We start from the raw sequence: 23,527 nt of genomic DNA on the forward strand, positions 1-23,527 counted from the left end.
CATTTTTCGATCGAACTATTTGATAGAGAATGTTTCGAAACGACCAGAAAACAAGAACCATTTACATCGGATTTTTGTCAATTCACTTAGAAAAATTTAAGTCGGGTCCGGGGGACCTCGGTTCCATGCACTCGGTCAGAGAAAAGTCAATTTTTTGATCGAACCATTCGATAGAATAAGTTCTGAAACGTCCAGAAAAAATTGATCATTTCTATCGGACTTTAGTCATTGTACGTAGAAATATTCCATGCCAGAAATATTCAATATTCCATCATGGGGACTCCAAACCAAGGGCCTAAAACTCGACCCCGACTAGTGAGACTAAGTAATTAATCAGAATAAGTAGTTTTTCCTTTAAATCTATTGAAAAACTCAAAACTCAATTATGTCAAGTCCTGCTGTTTTTGACTGATTATGGGCCAACAATTTTTCTATGCACTAGATGATATACATTCTATGAATTGGGTAAGTTTAATTTGAGAAAGCTGTATTGTATTTATTCCGAATGTAAGAGTGAGTAGACAAGGCGAACTTTTTAATCTTTATATTCTATAAATAACAGTTGAGAGAATATGACGCGCTATCATACCGTCGTGCCAGCAACGATTCTCTCCTAGCGACACACGTACAATACCCTTACGTATTCATGTAGAGATATTACTGTGTTACCGTATTCATGTATTATATTCACTGCGAACTTCGAAGGCTGAGGATGCAGATGAAGCTTCATAATCTGTCGTGACAATATCTAAGTATTATCGACTTGTGGCATGTCAAATGGGCAGGGTGGCCCAGTGGTTACAGTTCAGAGTACCAAGATTGGCGCAGAGAGGCGCGGGTTCGATCCCAGCTCTGTGCGCCAGTTTCTGGTCAGAATCGGCGAGGAAGCCGGGCGGTTAAGCATAGCAGAATTGTAGCAGTGAGTTGCGAGTTCGAGACGGCAAAATGCTGTGAATGTTCTGCGATGTTAAGAATAGGCGACAGGCCTACGGCCTAATAACGCTGAAACCGCTATTATGAGATAGTAAGTACAAAATTATTTAACGCGCTGACTAGAGTTGCCAAAAAGAACAGCGTTGTTTTCTCACGTTTCCAAGCTTTGATATTTTATTACTTAGTAGTCTAAATAAATTACTAAAAGTTGAAAATAAGCTTATTTGAAATAAATAAAAACATTGACGAAAAACGGTCTGAAAATATATGTACCCACATGCCCATGAAAAACGTAACAAGTGGTACGTATATATGACAATATAGAGCCAACGTGTCACAGCGATCTCTGTCTTTCTAATCACACGTTATTTCATGTGATGAGTGATAAAATAATTAACTTGACTTCGTCGCTAATATATTGATGATATTTACTAGCTGTCTAGCTCTGCCTGCATCGCTGGTGAAGGACTATAGCGGCAGAGATTCTGTCCCAGCAGAGGATATGAATATTTATAGATCAAGAATAACGGCAGTTAGAGTGGAGATCGTCCTGATTTACGAAATAATTCAATGACTTGAAAGAGACTGAAAAAAACTTGATATAATAGTTTCAACACAAATCTATCAATTAAGAGTGAACTATTCAGTATAAGAATGTTTCAGTCTATCCAACTGGACAGTTTTGACTCGAGAGCACAAACATATCTATAGCGGCATGACGATTTTGAGCCTTTGTCGAGACTTCGCAACTATTTTAGCTTTGGCTGACAAAAATTCACACGAACACTGAAATTAGTCACGAGATGACATTAATAAATCAAAACTTTGTTAATCTTACATAATAATTATACTGAGCTTGCTTCATGCTAATTTTTGGCTACGACGCAATCAAGAATATAATGAGTTGCCATTTGCCATCAGTTCATTAATTCGCTCAATACTCGAATGCAAAAGTAAGCTTCATATATCAACACTGAAGACATTTCATTAAAACTCAGGCCAATTTGCATTAAGTACATTGAAAAATGTTGCGATCCTTGCCTCACTCCGACATACTGTAACAAATTAATATTTGCAGTACAATTGAATTTTTGAAATAAAGTTTCGTTAATGGCGTGTCAGCAAGTTGCACTCAGAGTGTTTGCCCCAGGCAGCAAAAATTGCAATTATCGAGAGGTTGTTTTGGCGACCACATGAAGAAGCACATGCCAGTTTGCGGCTCTCAAGCTTGTGTCATAAATCAAACTTGTGGTCGAGTGCGGGGAACACAGTAAGCATGAGGTGGTAACATTCCTGAGAATGTTTATTAATAGTGAGAATACGTTCAATATTAATATAACGTTTTACGTTGCTGATTATTTATCGTTCATATTTGCCATGACAACAGTAAACAAGACGAAGACAATTGAAAAATTTTAAATATAAATAAATGTAAGACAAATTTAAATCTTATGTAGAGTTACATATATCGACATGGAAGTTTCATAATATAATGCATTTTCTGACCGGCAACGTTTGCTGCTGCCATCAGTCTTGTTTAAGTCAAAACATCAATTTCCGACATCGACATGTTCGTTCGTATAAAGCTAATACTGTGAGATCAGTGGCATTGAAAAGAGTGGAATTCGTCTTGAAGTTGATGCATTAAAAGCTGAGTATTATTCGCGAATAACATTCGCGTTCAGGCAATTTCTACCCTACAGCATAAGCGTTTGTGAAACGCCTACCTAAAATTCGAAACGTTTGCTGAGAGCTTATTACTTAGGACGTATTCTGATAACAAAAAATCATTTATTCTGCAATTGATTTTCAGCGATACCTATTTAGCGATAAGTGAAGCGATACCTATTTTTCACTAGTCAGGGTCTAGTTAATCACTTTGTATGGAGTTCCCAAGATCAAACATGAAATTTCATTAAGTAAAATGACGCAAAATTTTCTATAAATGTGTTATAATAATAATGATAATAATAGCGGTTTCAGCGTATAGTAGGCCGTAGGCCTGTCGCCGATTCTTATAACATCGCCGAATATTCACAGCATTTTGCGGTCTCGAACTCGCAACTCACTGCTACAATTCTGCTATGCTTAAACGCCCGGCCTCCTCGCCGATTCTGACCAGAAACTGGCGCACAGAGCTGGGATCGAACCCGCGCCTCTCTGCGCCAATCCTGGTACTCGGAACTGTAACCACTAGGCCACCCTGCCTATGTTCCCTGGACGTTTCTTAACATTATCTATCAAATTTTTTCTGAATTTCTATTATTAAAATTTTTATAAAAATTAGTATTAAACTTACTATTAAAACCCATATTGATAGTATTATAGAAATTATTATAAAAATTATTATTGAAATATTGAGAGTATGAATATAATTTTTAATATAATTATAATTGTAATATAATCATTGAATTTTTATTAGACATATTAGTATTACATTTATTTCATATATTGTTGAAATTCTTAACATTATAATCAATAATATTATTAATAATATTATTGAAATAATTTCAATAATAATTTTAACATTAATTACGATAGTAATTTTAATAATCATTTCAATAAAAAGTTCACTAATAATTTTAATGCTATATACAATAATAATTTTAACATGTAATTAAATATTAATTTTAATAATAAATTCAATAAGAATTTTAATAAGAATTTCAATAACATATATAGTAGCATTTTTTATACTAACCTTTGATAATTTTAATATAATATTTAATATTATTTTTAATAACATCTTGAATATTAACTTCAGTAATACTTTTTATAATAACTTTAATAAAATTTATTTAATCTTTTTTTAATGATATCGCCTCCTCATTCAATGTGAACTATAAGCTTTTTGCCGACGACGCCGTGTTCTATCGCTCGAGATTTGCGAGCTTTATCAAATGTTTTACCTTTCTCTTCATTAAAAACGATTTTATATGCATTGTCTTATCAAAACTATGAAGCACTTTAGTAATCTGGAGTGATGTAACTTTCAATACAAAAAACGGGACATCACATTACTTAATAAATCGTTGCGTTCTATGCTTAGGGTTAGGTATGTTGATAATAAGTCCCTTGACATGCACTAGCGAATTATATAGGCAGTCGAAAATTTAAAACTTGATGAAATGTTCAGATTTCAACTTTACAAATTCATGAATGTAGCACTTTGTCAGGATGAACGTCTTTTTAAATCTGCTTTCGCCCCTCTTGTTCCCCAACATTTTCACAAAACCGCGTTCGATTTAACTTGCCACCAGTTCGTTTAGAAATAGAAAGAAGCTAATCCGTTTTTAATTGTGTCAAATATTTCAACAAATAGCCAGATGAGTTCAAACAAGATTGCTCCAAAAAGTCTTTAAAAATTAAATTTCGTCATTTTAAAATTAACCAGTATTAATTTGATTTCGAATATTACGCAAGTTTTAAGCATTCTGGCATGATAAGCTCATAATAATAATAATAATAATAATAATAATAATAATAATAGCGCTTTCAGCGTTTATTAGGCCGTAGGCCTGCCGCCGATTCTTAATATCGCAGAAAATTCACAGCATTTTGAGGTCTCGAACTCGCAACTCACTGCTACAATTCTGCTGTGCTTAANGGAAGTCAGATTCGATCCGCGGCCTGGTGGTGCACGGCAGGTGGTGGTCAAAGCCGGAAGAGGACAAAGCCGAGTGGTGCACGGCTGATTGGTGGATGTCCGGAGAAATCCAAGGCGTTCGATTCAGGGCTTATTGGTGCACAAAATTGGTGGTGCACGGCTGCGCTCCCCTCCCGGGGCTCCCTGGACTAAGTAAATATCAAAATTTTTTATGAAAAATTAAAAGTTTTCTTGACGTTTCAGATGATTTGCAGCCTTTTATTTTTTTGAACCTGGTTTGCCGGACCGGTCTAGGTCCGGGTTTTAGTCACTCGGTATGGGAGGAGCGCAGCCGTGCACCACCAATTTTGTGCACCAATAAGCCCTGAATCGAATGCCTTGGATCTCTACGGACCTACACCAATCAGCCGTGCACCACTCGTTTTTGTTCTCCTCCGGCCTTGACTACCACCAACCGTGCACCACCGGGCCGCGGATCGAATATGACTGCCGGGCATCGGTAAATTACGTAATTTTACGTTCACCGCATCCGCATCTGAGGTTAGGTTTCAGATAGCATAGTTCAGTTCCAAAATTTTTCGTCCTTCTACAAGTGGCCGTTCGACCGAGGGCTGGTTCGACCCACGGCCTAGATACGGACGGCTTGAAGTGTTGAAGGCTACATTCCGGAAGGCAGGAATCATGATGTTCCATTACATCCATGATCCAGGGGGGACGCAGTATAGACCGCTACATAGCCCTTGCCCACAATTCAATATCTATTCCTTTCCGCTCGTAATCACGCTAGATTGCATATTAGCCTGTATGATTAAGTGTCTAAAGCCATAGGAGTCATTTCCTTTCCTGGATATGAAATCAATCAGCCAGATAACATCAAGCCACCCGGCATAGTGGCAAAGCAGCAGTTTTTTTAGACTCTTCATCAAGTTCATTTTTGAGTCCTATAAGTAGACCAGAAAAGTATCTTGGATACCAGCATTTCCATACATAAAAAATTGATTAAAATATTGAGTAGATGACAAAATTAAAAATAAACTGATTCTAAAAAATCTCTGGTTTGCCACTGCTGCCACTGAAGACACAGCCGTGGGCAAATAGCCAAACTGTTGCGTGCTTGTATTAAACACAGCCTGGCGTATTCGCGGCTTTTGAAAATAAGCGCGTACCGGACACTGGGTATGGGAAACCTGGAAATTCATGCCCGGCTTGCAGTGTGGAATTCTGTATTGGTAATATATTATCATGTTAACATAATAAAATGTATCAACAAACTTACCACATTACACCTTCCAGTGCTTAGACCAAAGTGACAATTGATACCTACCCTTTACACTGAGCTCATCAGAAATTGCGACTGCTGCGCTTCCTTTATCTCGCTTGCATGTGGTTCTAAATCCAATACCAAGTCGGCGACTCCTCCCTCAAATGCATACAATAGTCATTTATCCATATCAACAAATTTTTGCAATGAATATGTTCTAAAATGAAAAAAAATTAGGGTAAACGCGGTATATTCCATCACATTAAGGACGCATCGAGAAATGAAAAACTATAAAAAAATAACCGTATGCGTTACTCAAGTTCTGTTTGCTTTAGGTGACTCTCAAAACACCGTAGTATGCGTCGGCAACCAGTGTGGAATTCTGTATCGGTAATATATTATCATGTTAACATAATTGAATGGATCAACAAACTTACCACATTACACCTTCCAGTGCTTAGACCAAGGTGACAATTGATACACTTTACACTGAGCTCATCAGAAATTGCTGACTGCTGCGCTTCCTTTATCTCGCTTGCGTGTGGTTCGAAATCCAATACCAAGTCGGCGACTCCTCCCTCGAATGCATACAATAGTCATTTATCCATATCAACAAATTTTTGTAATGAATATGTTCTAAAATGAAAAAAATTAGGTACATCAACTTTTGCAGAAAATCCTCATGATTTCACCAATACCAACAAAGTTTTCGAATCCACACGAAATGATGGGATAAACTGCTAATCTTTCATGGATTATGGGAACATTGTGCTGCCATGTTAACATTAGGCAAGAGGTGGCAGGGTGGTGGCAACCACGTTGTGGCAGGGTGGCCCAGCGGTGACAGTTCAGAGTACCAAGATTGGAGCAGAAAGGCGCAGGTTTGATCCCAGCTCTGTGCGCCAGTTTCTGGTCAGAATCGGCAAGGAGGCCGGGTGGTTAAGCACAGCAAAAATTGAAGCAGTGAGTTGCGAGTTCAAGCCCGCAACATGCTGTGGATGTTCTGCAATGTTAAGAATTGGCAACAGGCCTACGGTCTAATAAACGCTGAAACCGCTATTTATTTATAAGAGAGTGTCAGAGACCTTGTTTTGGTCTTGTGAATTTGATTTCACAATAAATAGATTTGATCCACATTTTACACTGACATTTAAATGATGGAAAATTGTTTCAAAATTGATTCTCTTCCAGATATGAATTTTTCATGTTTTTGCCCTATAATATTGATGTTGTCTTAATAACTTCATATCAAATTCTGAATGAATTTGTCTCCCATTGCAAGTTTTCTAACGTCTTGTGTCTTTTAGAAAATGTTTGTTGTTTAAAAGGGGAAACTATTGCATTATATAAAACATCAAGCATGTACCATGAGGTGTATTAAATAATTCAATTTAATTTAATAAAATTAATTTTTAATTTTAAAATTTTAATCAAAATTTTCAATTCGACATTTTTTTAAGGGGATCGTCTGGGTCCAGGAAAAACTTCTGCATTTATTAACCAATCTTCCTGAAATTTCACACACATATGAAAGTTGTAAAATAAAAAATAATTTGCTTGTATGAATTTTTCAGAAAAAATTGAAGAAAACAAAAAATTAATAGAAAACGTCAAAATAGGGGGTACTCTCAAAAAGTTTCTAACTTTAGCAAATCACAAGCTACAATGTTGAGATACATATCATTCAATTTGTAACAACATTAACTAGCAACTCTAGAGGCCTAATTTTTTATTTTCCTCGTCATTTTTCTTTTATGTGCATTTTTCTCAATTTTTACACATTTTCCCCCCTTCCCCCACCCCTCCCACATATATAAGTCAAACCTTGCTCAAATTCGAAAAAAGGGCTTCTAGAGTTGCTAGGTATGGTCTTTACGAATCAAATGGTATCTCCTTCATTGCTGTAGCTTGAAAATTGTTGAAGTTATTACATTTTTCAGATGCGTTTTTTGGATTTTTTAAATTTTTCAAGGAAGCCAATTAAAGTAAAATTGATTGAAAAATGAAGAATATGTCACACATTTCTTGATATTATAGCCCAAGCTTTTTATTGTAGCCCAAGCTTTTTTGGGGGTATCCCAAATAGCCCCGGGGGTGTCCCGAATAGCCCCGGGGGTGTCCCGAATAGCCCCGGGGGTGTCCCGAGTAGCCCTGCCGTGCGGAAATGGCCACCATTTTTTTTTGATTGAGGTATGTAAATTCCGCAAATAAAGTTTTCATGCTGACACTTGTATGCCACTTTTTTCTAAGCAAAATTTTTTAATATAGCAAATATATTTTTTACTACAGACCTTAGCAGAAGTAACTTTTCAAAATATAATTTTCACCATTTTTTTCAGGAATTTTTTGAAGCTGGTAAATGTAGTATTTTTGAACTTCCTTTATACTACATAGATAGGAAAAATGTTGACGTTTACGCCACTATATTTAGTTTTGCTATATTCCAATTAGTTTTGCTACTAAAACAGTTTTACGCTGTGTAGGAGGACTCCCAAGTTACCCCGCCCATCCTGAATAGCCCTGGTTGACGGTAGTAGCTTTGTTGAACGCGTCTTTTTGTAGCTTTCAAACGAGTGCAAACACTTTGCAATTAACGCAAATAATGATCTATAAATGCTATTTTTAAATAAAAAATGTGTAAATATTGATATAAAATGGACATTTTATAAAAGTTCTTAACAACCTTGCGCCAAATCTATTGCACGTACATTCTTGGTAGAGTTTTTGTTGAATGCGCCTTGTTTGTAGCTGTCAAACGAGTGCAAACACTTTGCAATTAACAAGCATAGTGATCAATAAATTTAGATTTAAGTTGAAGAAATTTTTGTACATATTGTTAAAAAATGTTCATTTTATATATTTTAAAAAATTTTTGAAAAAAATTAGAGATCACACATGCATCCGGATTGCTGCATTAGACGCACCTTTTCAGCAGCTACAAAATGAGCCAATAAAACGGAAAAACCAAAATTTTAGATTTTTGACCCAGACGATCCCCTTAATGGAATTCAATTCTACAGCATATACCATCTGGTGTATTAAATAACTAAATTTAATTGAATACAATTTAATTTTAATTCATTTTTCAAAATTTAATTTAATTCTACAGCTGCTACTGGTAAAAATGAGCATCATAAAAACAAAAGTAAAATTCATACATTTGTCATTCATACACCCCAAATTGAATGACAATGAATGAATTTGATAGGTGTATTATTTATTAATCCTGTTCATATATAGGAATGGAATTGTCACTTCTATTTCGGAATCTGTTCCTGATTACATTTGTGAAACTACTGTAATATGTACAGACATTACAGTAAATACCATATCCATAATACTATAGTACTTACAAACAGTAATATTAGTCGCATTGCAGCATTGCCAACCATAATATTACTGCTTGTTGCCACTTCATACGGCCAACGCCAACCTTCCGGAAGCGGCATTGCTGACTGCCAACCGTCCGATGCAGTTGCTGCTTAGCTTTCACTGAGTGAGTGTGTAGTATTGGACAGGGTGGCCCAGTGGTTAAAGTTTAGAGTACCAAGATTGACATACTAGAGAGGCATGGGTTTGATCCCAGCTCTGTGGGGCAGTTTCTGGTCAGAATCGGCAAGGAGGCCGGGCAGTTAAGCACAGCAGAATTGTAGCAGTGAGTTGTGAGTTTGAGACCTCAAAATGCTGTGAATGTTCTGCGATGCTAAGAATCGGCCAGAGGCCTATGGCCTAATAAACGCTGAAACCGCTATTATTATCATTATTATGTGATTTTGCTCTCTCGCAATAGCTTCCCAGTGCCTCATGTTAAGTTCAACTCTTATTGGTGGTGTGATTTATTATTGATTCATAAATTTTAGGTTGTTGTGTTTGACTGGGAGACAAATTGCTAATGAATTAATATTTAGTCTAATTGAAATCTTGAAGTATTGAAAGTTGCAACCTACATTCTTGATTCTTTCAAGTGTAACTTTAATCCCTCTCTATTTTTATTCTTTCTTTCTCAACTAAAATTTATGTATCAAAAAAGTGGTTAAGGTGGATCAAAATAAAGATTGAACCTTAATTTTTAGAATTCCATCCTGAGTCATGGAATTTGATTTTCATTTTCCTGTTCTCAGTGTCCTGGAAAGTCATGGGATTTCATTTCAGGTTATGGAAATTACAAATAAATATGAAGAAAAAAAAGGAAGTGTTTTTCGGTGCTGCATGTGTTGACCCATTGTTGAGCGGTTACATTTGGAACCAGTGGAGAAAAATGGATTCATAATAAAATTGTGAGATCAAATAAATATACAAGTGGATGCATAGGTTTGATACACAACTTGTACATGTTCTGGCAAAGTTTGGTTTTGCTGCACAAACTACTCTCTTTTCACTTAACTTTCAAAGATTACTAGAACCAGGTCATGGAAAAGTCACGGAATTTTTTCTAAATACCAGTACGCACCCTGTAATAGACATCAGAGCATAATAACAGCATGAAAAATTTTCATCTACTTATACCTATATTATAATTTCCCCAGACTCCATTGAGCTTTTCCATTCCATTTTCTCCATTGAGCTTTTGAGAAGATGAAAAAATTAATAGCTGGCCCATGAAGTAAAATATTGTGATATCACAATTATTGAGGTTGTGATTGTTAAAAGTTGATTACTGCATAAGCCACATGAAATAATGTTTGGACAGTGAATTGGTTGCTGTTGATGAGGGACGGAGGGGGAGTTGTTGCATTTGCAGCTTAACTCTTTAGCTTTCATTATTGTTTGTTAATTACTTGTGTACTTTGTTCTCTCTTTATGTAAATATTCATGTGAACTTTTTTCTCCCTATCTTATGCTAGTTTGCAGAACAATGATACTGACTACTATCAAGCACACGCAAGTCAATATTTGGCTGGTACTAAACTTAACTTGCCATGCATATATACAAACCATATAATGCTGGTCAGAACTATAATTTGCCAGGTTTGGTTACATATAATTAGAGATGCATGTCTCTGACTGATTTAAAACAAGACATTATATTTTTTTAGTAAAATAAAATTACTTGAGTGGTTTCAGGTTTCTCTGGAGGCCATTTGACTAGTAGTGGATAGAAAGTTCATTATGAATCATTAACTTTGTATAACAAAACTGAACTGAACTCAGCTTTAACATCAATGTCACTTATGCTGCCACAGCACTCATGTTACTGGCTTCAACAGAAATAATATATTTTATGAACAAAACTGAATCACAACTTTCAAGCAAGTTTGAAACTGTTTGTACGTTAAAAATATTAAGTAATCACATGGGTGAATTTGTGATGCTTTTGAGGTGATCATGCCTTTTTAAAAAATCCAGTTTGCTCAACTTTTTTGTCAAGAGAGATAAAAGATACACATTTGTAGCCAAACTCAAGTGCAGCTACATATCTAAAAACATGACATATATTATGAAACTATTTTCAAACTTATGTAAGTATTTTCTTGCTACAGACAAGCTTTTTGCACCTCATTGTTTTTATTAAAAACTAGCAATGGCAGCAGATGTCATCTGAATGTGGCTACCTGATGTTCTAGATGATCTGAATTATATATTTGCAACAAAATAGTTTTTTTTATTGATATTAAGCTACTGGTCTTGATGTGACTGTTGCATGACCCTGCTTAAAAAGCCTATAAAAATATTACTTCATACTACTGCAGTGTAGGAAATTTTAATATTACAAATAATATAACTTGTAAGAATTAACAGGACTTTAACTTACATCAATTTTGCCAAATGAATTAGTATTTTTTTCTTTTAGTGTACTGAATAGCTCAATAATTTGGTTTATTTGTTTATTTTCTGTTGTTCCTTCTTCATCTTTAATTTGGTGAATTGAATAATCAAAAAGTTATGAAGAATGTTTTCTTTATCTACAGATTACTGAGTCCTAGATTGAATCATTGAATAAAACTTGTTTGGAAACAATGGAGAACACAGTAGTGATGCTGCAATCCTTGGTAGATGCCGAAGACATGAGGCCTTTTCCTGACTCATATCCGATGCATCCCTCCCATAAAAACACTGAAGACATCTTTCCCTTTCTAGTCCGAGGTGAGGAGGGAATTTTTTTAATAATTTTAATCAATGGTCTGTCAATTTAAAAGCCACAGAAATTCATATTATTAAATTGCAATAATCTTTGGAAAATATTAAAATTTTATCAAATTTTCTTTGTCTCGCTTCTGATTCAGTTAAAGCAATCATTGCTTTATTTTTATTTAGCTAATGCAAAGAAATTACATTTTGAAATTGATTGATATTGAACTTGATTGAGGCCCATTATTCTCAGATACAGAATTATCAAACTAACTGCATTTTTTAGTTAGGTAGGGATTTTTTTTGTTATTTAAAATTCATGGAATGCTACTGTAACAAAGATAGAAGTCAGCTGTAGAAGATACATATATGCCTGCATTTTGATTTTAGGTATAATTGTTTAAACTGATATAATTTTGCTGAGTATTATATACAACAGGGCCTGACTTACTTACCATCTTTCCTTCAAGTGAAGACAAGAGATCTGAGGAGTTCTTGCATCAATCCTGCTATCTCTAGTGAGGAAGTGGAGGAAGCTGAGGATGAGAATTGTGTTGAGGAAGATGAGCTGGAATGCATTGCAATGGAAGAAAAAACTCACAATTGCCCTCAGGTAAGTAGTATTTGAAATCTCCTATCATTTATATTTAATTACATTTTATTCATGGGTGTAGTCCCTTGCATTTTGGAGTGTAAGTTGTAAAGACTTGAAATCTGGATTATTTTTTTTTCTGGCATATTGCTTGTAACCATTCTAAATAATATTTGTCTACATTGACTTATAAGTTTTTATTTTCTTAAGGATGACAAATCTAACAAGAGACAAATACAGTTGGGATCAGAGAATGAACAATTGGAGCAAGAAAATTCTCCATTGGAGATCCCTCCATCTACTTCATGTTTAACTAATAAATTATCTGTGTTTGATGATAACTTGATAGAAGTTGCAAGTGGTGCAAGGCAAATTGTGCAGCACATGCAATGTGGGTCTGTAGAAACATCTCACAACCACAGCAACTTGTATGATGAAGATGACACAAGTATCATTGGCGTGTCAGCTGAAGCTCTCCCAGTAATGGCACATCCAAAAGTAAGCAAAGGACAGCTTCTGAAGAACACCAAGAAGGTCAGAAATTGCAGGTCTCCAAGAGTATATGATTCTGGAAAAGATGCACGTCCAAGGAAAGTTGGTGCCAGAACTGAATTTAAGTGTAGGTTTTGTGTCTATACATGCCTGAGGAAAGATGCTTTAACTGCTCATCTCTTTTCTATCCACCAATACGGTGGTGGATTGAAATGCAAATTTTGTGATTATGTTACTACCAATAGCAATCATCTGAAAAGCCATCGTTTTTCTAAACATGATATTGGGAAGACACTCCAGTGTGATCTTTGTTCATATGCTTGCCCATTGATGAGCCTTTTGAAAGCTCATATGTTTGCTAAGCATGCTGTGGGAAAAGGGTTCAATTGCAAATTGTGTACCTATACATCATATAGACAGAGCGATTTGATTGCCCACCAGTTTCATAGACATGGTATTGACAATAATGCATTTCAGTGTGAATCCTGTGACTTTACTTGTCCTCGAAAGAGCATTTTAAATGCTCATATGCTTTCTAAACATAATGTGGGAAAATTCTTTATTTGTGATCTGTGTGATATTAAATATAAGACTAAAATCAATTATGAGGCTCATCAGTTTACTAAGCATGGTGTAGGTAGTGGTTTTCAGTGCTCTATATGTAATTATTCATGTGGAAGAAAAGAAAAGTTGGAACTTCACCAGTTTTCTGAACATAACATTGGCAATGGTTTTCATTGTGAACGTTGCACTTACTCATGTTTAAAAAGTAATCAGTTGAGCGCTCACCAGCTTTCTAAACATGGTCTGGGCCGTTTTAAGTGACTAAATCAACTTTATTTAGTCACTTGACTCACTACAGAGTACTTAAATACTCTGTAGCTAGTCAGTGGTGGTAGTGCACTGTAGCATTTCAGTGGTGTAGTACATTGAATAATATTTAGTTGACTTATACTGTTAAGCATTTCATTGAACCTGTTACTGTAATTGATTTTAGTTTCATTTGTAAAAACTCAACATTCATTGTGCAACCAGTAAATAGAATTGGATTATTAAAATTTTTTATTTATGCACTCTGTCTATGTAGTTGAACAAATCTCGACCATGAGACCAGCAAAAACCCCAATTTTGTTATTGTCATCTTAATACTCAAGCTATAAAGAGAAGTAAAATTCAATATCAAGTTAATGGATGTGTAACTGCAAGTATTTTCACTATTAAGCTAAACACAAAAGAATATCGTTACATTGATCACAGAGCAAAATCTAGAGCTATTAGCCGCATTTACGTTGTTGACGCACTTGCCTCTTGGTTTGAAGTTTTTCATGGTTGTAATTTTGTCAATGCCGTACTTTGAAATGGCCGACCGTACCTCATTGACACGACCGTACTGTTGACGTTACTTGAATGATCCGACCCCCGGCTTTATAATTGCTTAAGCGACAGACCTAGCATCACCTCAAAGCCGCACGAATAATCATGATTGGACAGATCCGGAATTGACAATGAAAAGATATCAATTATCACAGGAGCTCTCAGGAATAACACCAATCTCTCCAACAGAAGTTGCACTGTCTGTTGCAGGATGTAAATTATGAGCACTTCGAGCAAGTATACCTGCTTAGGCTGCTTTCAAAATACGGAGTTCTGATTTTTTAACCACTGATGATACATTATCAATAATTCTGATCATCAAATTCTAGACCCACATAATGATTTTTATTGCATCAGCAATGAATTATGTTATTTTAATTTCTCCTCTACCTAGAGCCGAAAATTGCCAAAATGTTTAATAAACGTCTGCTTGCTTTGCTGGCGTTACCTTTTTGGCAAGTAGAAGAGTCCATTTGAGCACTTGGCTACAATGCGGTTTCCATCACATTATATTGTATTATATTATAAATCAAAGCCTTACCAAATTTGGCCAAATTTAGATTTGGTTTGTATACAAGTTATTTATATTACTTCGCATCTTCATGCAGTATTTACGTCTAGAAGAACGTGTCATGATTTGACCGAGACTTGAAAAGGACAAGAATTTAGTAGAGAGTGTTCATAGACGTGCAACAAGGATAATTCCAGGCTTAAAGTGTAAGTCTAATGAAGAAAGATTGAAGATTATGAAGCTTCCCAGTCTCTGTTATCGTGGCCTGCGTGGTGACATCATTGATATATACAAGTAAACTCGTGGTTTATACAAGGACCCTGAAGGATTACTAGAATTTGAAACAAGAACCAACACCAGGGGCCACGGCTATAAACTAAAAAAACTGCGGTGCAACTCATTTATGCGACAACACTTCTACTCGCTGCGAGTCACCGACATGTGGAACAGCCTCCCTGAAGATATTGCTGACGCTACGAGTATAAACGCCTTCGAAAACAGACTAGACAAGGTCATGCAGGAGCATATGTTTAGCCTTGAAATGCCTAGTACCCTACGGAACAACCGAAATTTAGAAACGATTTTAAACCCACCGTCCGTTGATAAGATTTGATCAAAAGGCCAGTATTTTAGATCTGCGAACTAGTGAAGAAGAGTAGAAGAATCGGCGACAGGCCTATTCTTCAATACCGAAGATACTATACTACCGTACTATACTATGAGAAGTCTACGGATTATGAACTACATTTCACTTACTGTGAATTTCGCATTCGAAAAAAGGAACTTCAGTTTGGCATCTCGAATTCAGTTTGGCATCTAGAATTTTTCCTGTAATTCTGAGCATTGGATATTATAATTTCAATAAATTGGAATTAAATAATTAATCTATTTTTTTTCTAATAAAAATTTAGTAACTTAGGAAAATGCATCCCAATATATGAGCCTGTGTATTATATTATTATTAAGAAATGAGACTTTTAAACTGTTCAATTAGTGCACTACTTTTGGCATTCTGGCCACGCTTGCTTTGATGACTTGTTTTACAAATTATACGTTATAACCGAGTGATTTCAATAAGCGCGGAGTTAATTTTGTGTTGACTAGCATTAGGACTGATGTTTTTGTTGCCGGCATGAAGGTGAGGAAGTAGCCCATTTGCACTCAAGTAGCTGCGCAATGACTACTTGTTACCCCTGGATTCTGCAGAGGTTAATTGGAAAGTTTCAGCATTATGATGAGTCAATGACTTATGAAGATTTATCCAGGTGGGATTACGGTTTTCGATCATAGCTCAAACCAGGATGTTACTGGCGTACTACAGAGAAGCCAGGCAATTTGTTTGGGTTGAATTGGTGATTGCTACTCTTATTATTGCATGTTGAACATTTGTGCAAAAGTTGCCGCCTCCAAGAAGTATCCGAACATATAGATGGAGGACACCCAAGGCTTGAGTACTATTGATCAGCACCTGACGCTCCAGGCGGTACTACGTGCATGCCGGGGGGAAATGCTCTATGCTCCACCCCACAATGCAAGCACATGGGAGTGTCAGCCATGCCAAGTCGATGAAGGTGCGACCGAACCCCAGCATGACACAAACGAAGGCGTGTAGGTACCGCAGCAGCACGACGAGAGCAACTGGCAACCCACGGAACAGGACAAATCACCTCGCACAGAAGCAAGATGATATCCCTTCCCCTCAACAGCCAAAGCAACGATCCAGTCCTGTTCCCAATACCTGACAAAGCAAGAACGAAGACAAGCAATTGTGTCAGAACAAGAAAGACGAAACAATGCAGAATGGTTGAGAGTAAGGCCCATTTTCGCAACAGCATCTGCTCACTCGTTCACAAATATGTCAGCATGAGCCTTAACCCACTACAGGCGCAGTTTTCTTCTCATTCAGGACCAGGAGCAGCTGACGAATTCGATAAACGAGATTGCAACACGTACCTATCTGTTGTGAAACGTAGGAGCTGCAAAGCTACAGGTGTATCTGAGAAAATAACCCAGTATAGAGAGGTCTCACATTCAACAAGCATCTAAGTATGTACTATGGTAATCATTTCAGCTGAAAGGATGCCATGCCTTGCGGCACTAGGACAGAACAGACACACTTGTCCGGGCTGTTCCGGAAGTTGTTCGGGCTGTTACGGAAGCCGTTCGGGCTGTTACGGAAGATATTCGGGTTGTTTGGTGCGCAGGATATACTTGTTCCCCTCCAACACAAATGAAGGGACAGGCACAGCGGTACTTGCTGATACAAAAGTCGGTTTAAAGGGACGAAAGAGTTAAAGATTAAACATATCCTATCGTAGATATGTCACTGCCGGGATCGATAACTTTTTACGTGTTTTCTCAACCATTTCGAGCTGTTTCAAGCCTGACAAGTAAAGAGGACTCAAACTCAATTACTATCGTACTAATCACATTGAGGCGGACTTCGTAACAGCCAGGACTTGCTCTGCTCTAGTGGGCTTCTCCAGTGGTCTGTGCGGGTGCAGTGTAAACTTCTTCCCTGCGCACTCCAATTCAAGGAAGGCAGCCGAGTTTTTGGGGCTAGCACCTGACCACATTTAATCGTTAGACTCCGTTTCAGGGGTTCAAAGCCAAGGTAACAAGAGTTATGCTAATACGAACAGATTGATTTTAACTAGGTCGGCTTGATGAAGTTGATTGGTTACTGACAACAAATTTGTAATTGTCAGTTTATTCTTAGCTCACGTTACCTGCTTGATGATGGCGGCCACAGGACGAACTAGGAGACAAGGGCACGTGGTTATGACAAGGTGGTCGGAACACGTGGTGCGTGTGGTAGCTAGAGGCACTTGGAGTAGCACGTTGCCTAGCTGAGGCACATGGAGTTGCACGTGGCGTAGCAAGAAATGAACGAGCGTGGTGAGATGAACGTGGAGTTGCAAGTGTTGTTGTGATGTAACAAGGGCAGCAATGTTTGCGTTGTTGGTGGTGACGTGAAGTTGCTGCGAAACAGAGCTTTGTTAATTTTGTACACATGATTCAATTTGGTAAGTAAGCAGGTTATCACTTAACACGTTGAGTACGAATGCTTCATCTTGTACTATTATTTCTTTTTTTGTACTTTTTTTAAGCAGGGTTGCCAGACGGTCATTTTTTCCGGACATATTCCGTGATTTAGTTTTTCTCAATTGCGTGGGCCGGCTAAAATTTATGATAGGGGTTCTTCCTAATTAAATTTTAAATACTGCAAAAAGAAAATAAATGGAATTTTATAGCGGAACCTACAAATAAACTAGGATACATTGAATAATCGGCTTTTTTGGCCTTTTTAACACGTTTTTCTTAGCTCAGCTTCGCGTTTGTTTGTTTGTTTGTTTGTTGTTAACATTGACAACGAAAATTAGCCCACTTTTAATTGTTCTAGAGATCTGAAATTCGGCATGCAGGCTATTTTCGCCTAACAATTTCAGATACAATCATAAAAACTAGTAATTAGAGACCGAAATTAGTTTAATTGAGTAAAGTATATATATAGTATATATATATAGTATGACGTGCGGGCGCTCACGTTATAGTCGAGCAGGCGCTAACGCTGCGTATCATCGATACGTACAGTATGTCAAGTCATACTTAATCAAGTCTTAATCGTTTTTCTTGTGGACTAAAAAGTAGAAAATAAAATACTTAAAAAAAACTTTAAAAAAAAACACGTTTTTCTTGTGGACTAAAAAGTAGAAAATAAATTATGGTTCGCCCCAAAAAAACGTGGGTCGTGCTCTACGTTCACCATCAAATTTCCAAAATTTAAGTGTTGTGTGCTTTTCGCTTTAATCATAAATCTGCCCGACACACGTTTTTTTGGGGCGAACCATAATTTATTTTCTACTTTTTAGTCCACAAGAAAAACGTGTTTTTTTTAAAAAGTTTTTTTTAAGTATTTTATTTGTTCCCGGATTTGGCCGATTTTAGGCAACCTGAATTATGTACCACTAACTCCTGGAGAAATACATTTCGTGAAACGCATATGTACCAATACGTAGTCAACGTGTTAACATTGAAGTAGTTTCGATTTATCGTTATTTCATGCTGTAGTACATTCCGAATATTATGCTTCATGCAATTTATTACTTAAACTTTGCACATTTAAATGCTCTTAGAATCACAAATTTATTCAATATTTCTAATTGAATTCTGAATGTGCAGGATTTCATCATGGCAAGAGGATAGCTGGATAGTAAATAATTAAACGAGCTCGTAGGATGAGCATTTCACGATCAGCTACTTTTAATTCAAGGATTCATGAATTGTGTTCTGAACTCAGAACGAGGACATCGAATAAATGACTGCACATCGGTTTCGAAATTCTCGTCGCTTGAAATCTAGATATGAACACATGTACGACAAGTCTTGATAACAATAAACGTGAGCCAGAATTATCGATGCTCATATCAGCAGAATAAGACGAGATTTACGGCACAAAATGTGGTAAACACCGTGATAACTATCAGCGCCGGCTAATTCAAAAAACATATGCTCTGAAAGCAATTCAGTTTTATAAAATATTTTTTCTAATGCTAGTAATAGCGAGTTCTGTACAGGCCACAAGTTGGCTTGAAGTTAAGTTGGAAACTGGCCGCTTTATTACATCATGCTATGAATATACGCCCTACTCAAGCATTGATCACTCACGTTTTCTTGACGACACATTAAGATGCGCTTAATTAAACTCTCCTAAACAATATACTACTCGACAACGGTACTCGAGTAAGTTACATTACGGTACCTGTAACGTGGCAAAAGTAAAAGTGAAATTAACGAATTATGTTGCAGCGCTAGTAAATTAGGGCAGACACGGTTGAGACATTCGCTCGAATCGGTTTCCTATTCAGGCATACATTCACGGGCTTTCTAGAACATTCATGGCGGGCGCGCCATTCTGAACGAATCAGACACCGACCAATCACACAAGTTTAGGCAGGCGTCGGTTTTGAAACTCAGGCGTGGGTCGCCTGTCTTTTGGCAGGGAAACGATCTCACTCAAATTTGTTTACCGACCGTTTCTCGATCAAACTTTCATCACACATTATTTATTTAAACAAACAACACGAGCTCTCGTCATTTGCAGGCACTACGATATTTAAAACGATACAATGACATTTTACATGAATCTTCCTACATCTTCGACTTCAGACAAATTCACCAAGAAGGCACTCCGACACTGGCGGCAGAACGAGCCTCTCACTCTAGATGAAATTCAACACATCTTTAAATTGATTGCTAACAAGTTGTGCGACAGCATTGTCACATTCGTGCATTCACTCGACACTGATCACTCTCCTAATGACACAATTCATGACAATAATCATGATAATCAAGAAGGAACGCAGAAAAATTCCAGACAAGTGAAATACAGTAACACCTTATGGGAGAACCACTCGCTACGAGTGCGCGGCATGACTAAGTCGAATGAGCACTCAGCCAGCAGCGGCTGCCTCGCCCAATACTAACGGCCTGCCGCGGCAGAATACATTGGGAGCACAGCCGTGCACCACAAATTTTGTGCAATAATAAGCCCTGAATCGAACGCCTTGGATCTCTCCGGACATCCACCAATCAGCCGTGAACCACTCGGCTTTGTCTTCCTCCGGCCTCGCATAGAACCTGCCGTGCACCACCAGGCCGCGGATCGAATCTGACTTCCGGGCATCGTTATGTGGCCGTTCGACCGAGGGCTGGTTCGACCCACGGCCCAGATACGGACGGCTTGAAATGTTGAAGGCTACGTTCCGGAAGGCAGGAATCATGATGGTCCATTACATCCAGGGCAGTGGTGGTCTTCGGCAGGGGAGCGCAGCCGTGGGTAACAAAATTGACTCGTAAACAGGCCCTGGGCCCAACGCCAACCATCAGCATGCGATATCTACACGTAGCCTCAGATCAATGAGCTGTTGGTAACTCCGGCTAACAGTAAATCCGCTTTGCACAACACAGCCACTGCTTCACAGCGCCGGAGCACAACTGGCCGGAGCGCAACAGGCCCTACCACGACAGGCGGCGCAGGTTAGGTTAGGTTAGGTTACATTAGGAGTAGCTGTTGCGGTAGGGCCTGTTGCGCTCCGGCCTATATGCGCTCCGGCCTGCGACTGAACGGCGCTGTTGTGGTGGGCGCTTTGTGTCAAAAGCCGTGAAGATGCCCGGCTGCGTTACGCTCGGGAAGGTATATGAATAGCACTATGGACTTGGGCTATGCTGACCTCTAGCTATCCACCCTCCGGCAGGCGACCCAATACATTCAGCGTTTACATTTTATTTTAACACGTTCAATTGAACGTGACAGCTATATAACTATATACTGTATAACTGCATAAACTGTACCATGCATCATTTGCACACAAAATCATTTCGTTAAAAGAAAAAAAAACACAACATAAATTTCGCACATAAACAAAATGAATATTCATTGCAAATCAATGTGACTTTTGTTGTTGCCTCAGTGCGACAATTTCAGGAATGCGCGGCTTCACCTTCGCAAGTGCCACTTTCATATCATTTTCGCAACAAAGTTTATTCCTTTTCTTCGTTTTAGTGTTTACCATCATCGAAAAGGACTGCTCGCAAAGATGTCACAAACAGTATGAGAATATCCAGGACTTTCTTAGCAATAAGGGGGTACGCTGCAATTTGGGGACACTAAAACGTTGGGAGCGTTGTTGTTCAGCTGAAGAGTTGCTGTTGAACCTGGTTCTCCTGCAGTCCAATGATTTTGTCCAGATATTCATCATTCACATCTGCGGTTGCAACACTAAACGTGAACGGCTGTCTAACCCATGCTAGGTATGAGATTCTGGTGGAGAAGTATCCGTCGAGAGAGTTTGCGAGCTCATCTAAGTGCATTGCAATTTCTTGTATCAGTTACCTGTGTACAGAAATGTCTCCGGTACCGGACACGTCCTCGATCTTACAGAGTCATCCAACAAGGGAAAGTTTGCTAAGTTATCATTCTCTGTTCGCAACCAATAACATTCTTTGTTAGCTGCAACCATTAATGGTCAAGCAGTGCGTGTCGTCTCTTAAAACAAACCGTCGAACCCCAGAAAACGACTCACCGAACCCCTGGGGTTCGATCGAACCCAGATTAAGAACCACTGGGTTAGAATATGAGTGAGATGTATGAGTCAGCAGACCTTGTGATCTACCGGGAATGATTGGAACTCGAATGAGCGTCTGATTAGTCCAAAAAGTTTGTTGGATGTGTTAGCTTGCGTTTCAATATGCTTAGAAAATTTCAGCTCCTTGTCGACATAAACTCCGAGATCTTTTTCCACACTGGACTTTTCAATCATTACTCTCTCGTTGCAACCATGTCTTCTCATACTGTAATCTTGCAGTTCATTGTTCTTCCCGAGGTGACGTACTTTACACTTGTCTGCATTAAACCGCAGCTGCCACGTAGCAGCCCAGTTAACTTAACTGTCAGGATCATCTTGCAATTGCGCTTTATTTGAAGCATCATTCACTGTATTATACAGTTTTGTGTCGTCGGCATACATGGAGCACACGCTGGACACTGCTTCTGGCAGATCGTTTATAAAAGCAACAAACAATAAAATACTTAAAAATACTTTAAAAAAACACGTTTTTCTTGTAGACTAAAAAGTAGAAAATAAATTTTGGCTCGCCCCAAAAAACGTGGGTCGGGCTGTACGTTCATCAAATTTACAAAATTTGTGTGTTGTATGCTTTTCGCTTTAATCATAAATCTGCCCGACACACGTTTTTTGGGGCGAGCCAAATTTATTTTCTACTTTTTAGTCTACAAGAAAAACGTGTTTTTTTAAAAAGTATTTTTAAGTATTTTATTTTCTCCTTTTTTAGTCCGTTGCTGCACGGACTAAAAAGCATGACTTGACGTACGTATCGATGATACGCAGCGTCAGCGCCTGCTCGTCTATAACGTCAGCGCCCGCACGTCATACTATATATATACTATATACAGTGGGGGGAAATAAATATTCGTACACTTGAAAAATCGTATTTTAATGTATGTAAGTACACAAACTTAACAGGAAAAGTGATTTAAATTATGTATAGAGACGCATAGTATTCAAAAATACTATCAAAAGAAATTAAATCTCAATGCAACAAAAAACATTGATAGTATTTTTGAATACTATGCGTCTCTATACATAATTTAAATCACTTTTCCTGTTAAGTTTGTGTACTTACATACATTAAAATACGATTTTTTAAGTGTACGAATATTTATTTCCCCCCACTGTATATACCATATATATATACCATATATATACCATATATATACTTTACTCAATTAAACTAATTTCGGTCTCTAATTACTAGTTTTTATGATTGTATCTGAAATTGTTAGGCAAAAATAGCCTGCATGCCGAATTTCAGATCTCTAGAACAATCAGAAGTGGGCTAATTTTTGTTCTCAATGTTAACAACAAACAAACAAACAAACAAACGCGAAGCTAAGCTAAGAAAAATGTGTTAAAATAGGCCCAAGAACGCTTCCTTGTGGCACGCCACTGCGCACTGATGCCCAGTCTGACACGGTTCCGTTAATACTGACACGTTGTCGTCTACCTACTAGAAAATCTCTGATCCATTGGAGTACGTTTCCCTCAATTCCCAAAGACTTCAGTTTACGCAACAGCCGCTCATGCGGAACACTGTCAAATGCTTTGG

At 37.6% G+C, this 23,527-nt stretch overlaps 1 protein-coding gene across 2 annotated transcripts; it reads left to right on the plus strand.

Moving 5' to 3' along the window:
• Positions 1-11,010: 11,010 nt before the first annotated feature.
• Positions 11,011-14,003, plus strand: LOC108665916 (zinc finger protein 142). 2 transcript variants are annotated; one of them, XM_018152716.2, is made up of 4 exons: positions 11,011-11,260; positions 11,711-11,885; positions 12,341-12,483; positions 12,673-14,003. In XM_018152716.2, the coding sequence occupies exons 2-4, from the start codon at positions 11,759-11,761 to the stop codon at positions 13,777-13,779; spliced, it is 1,377 nt and encodes a 458-aa protein (XP_018008205.1). In that variant the 5' UTR covers positions 11,011-11,260; positions 11,711-11,758; the 3' UTR covers positions 13,780-14,003. The 2 variants fall into 2 exon arrangements, with proteins under 2 accessions (XP_018008205.1, XP_018008207.1); XM_018152718.2 differs by having other exon boundaries at positions 12,346-12,483.
• The last annotated feature ends 9,524 nt before the right edge of the window (positions 14,004-23,527 follow it).

Source organism: Hyalella azteca, unplaced genomic scaffold (assembly GCF_000764305.2).
Source record: "Hyalella azteca isolate HAZT.00-mixed unplaced genomic scaffold, Hazt_2.0.2 contig5880, whole genome shotgun sequence".
In the NCBI taxonomy this organism is placed as follows: domain Eukaryota; kingdom Metazoa; phylum Arthropoda; class Malacostraca; order Amphipoda; family Hyalellidae; genus Hyalella; species Hyalella azteca.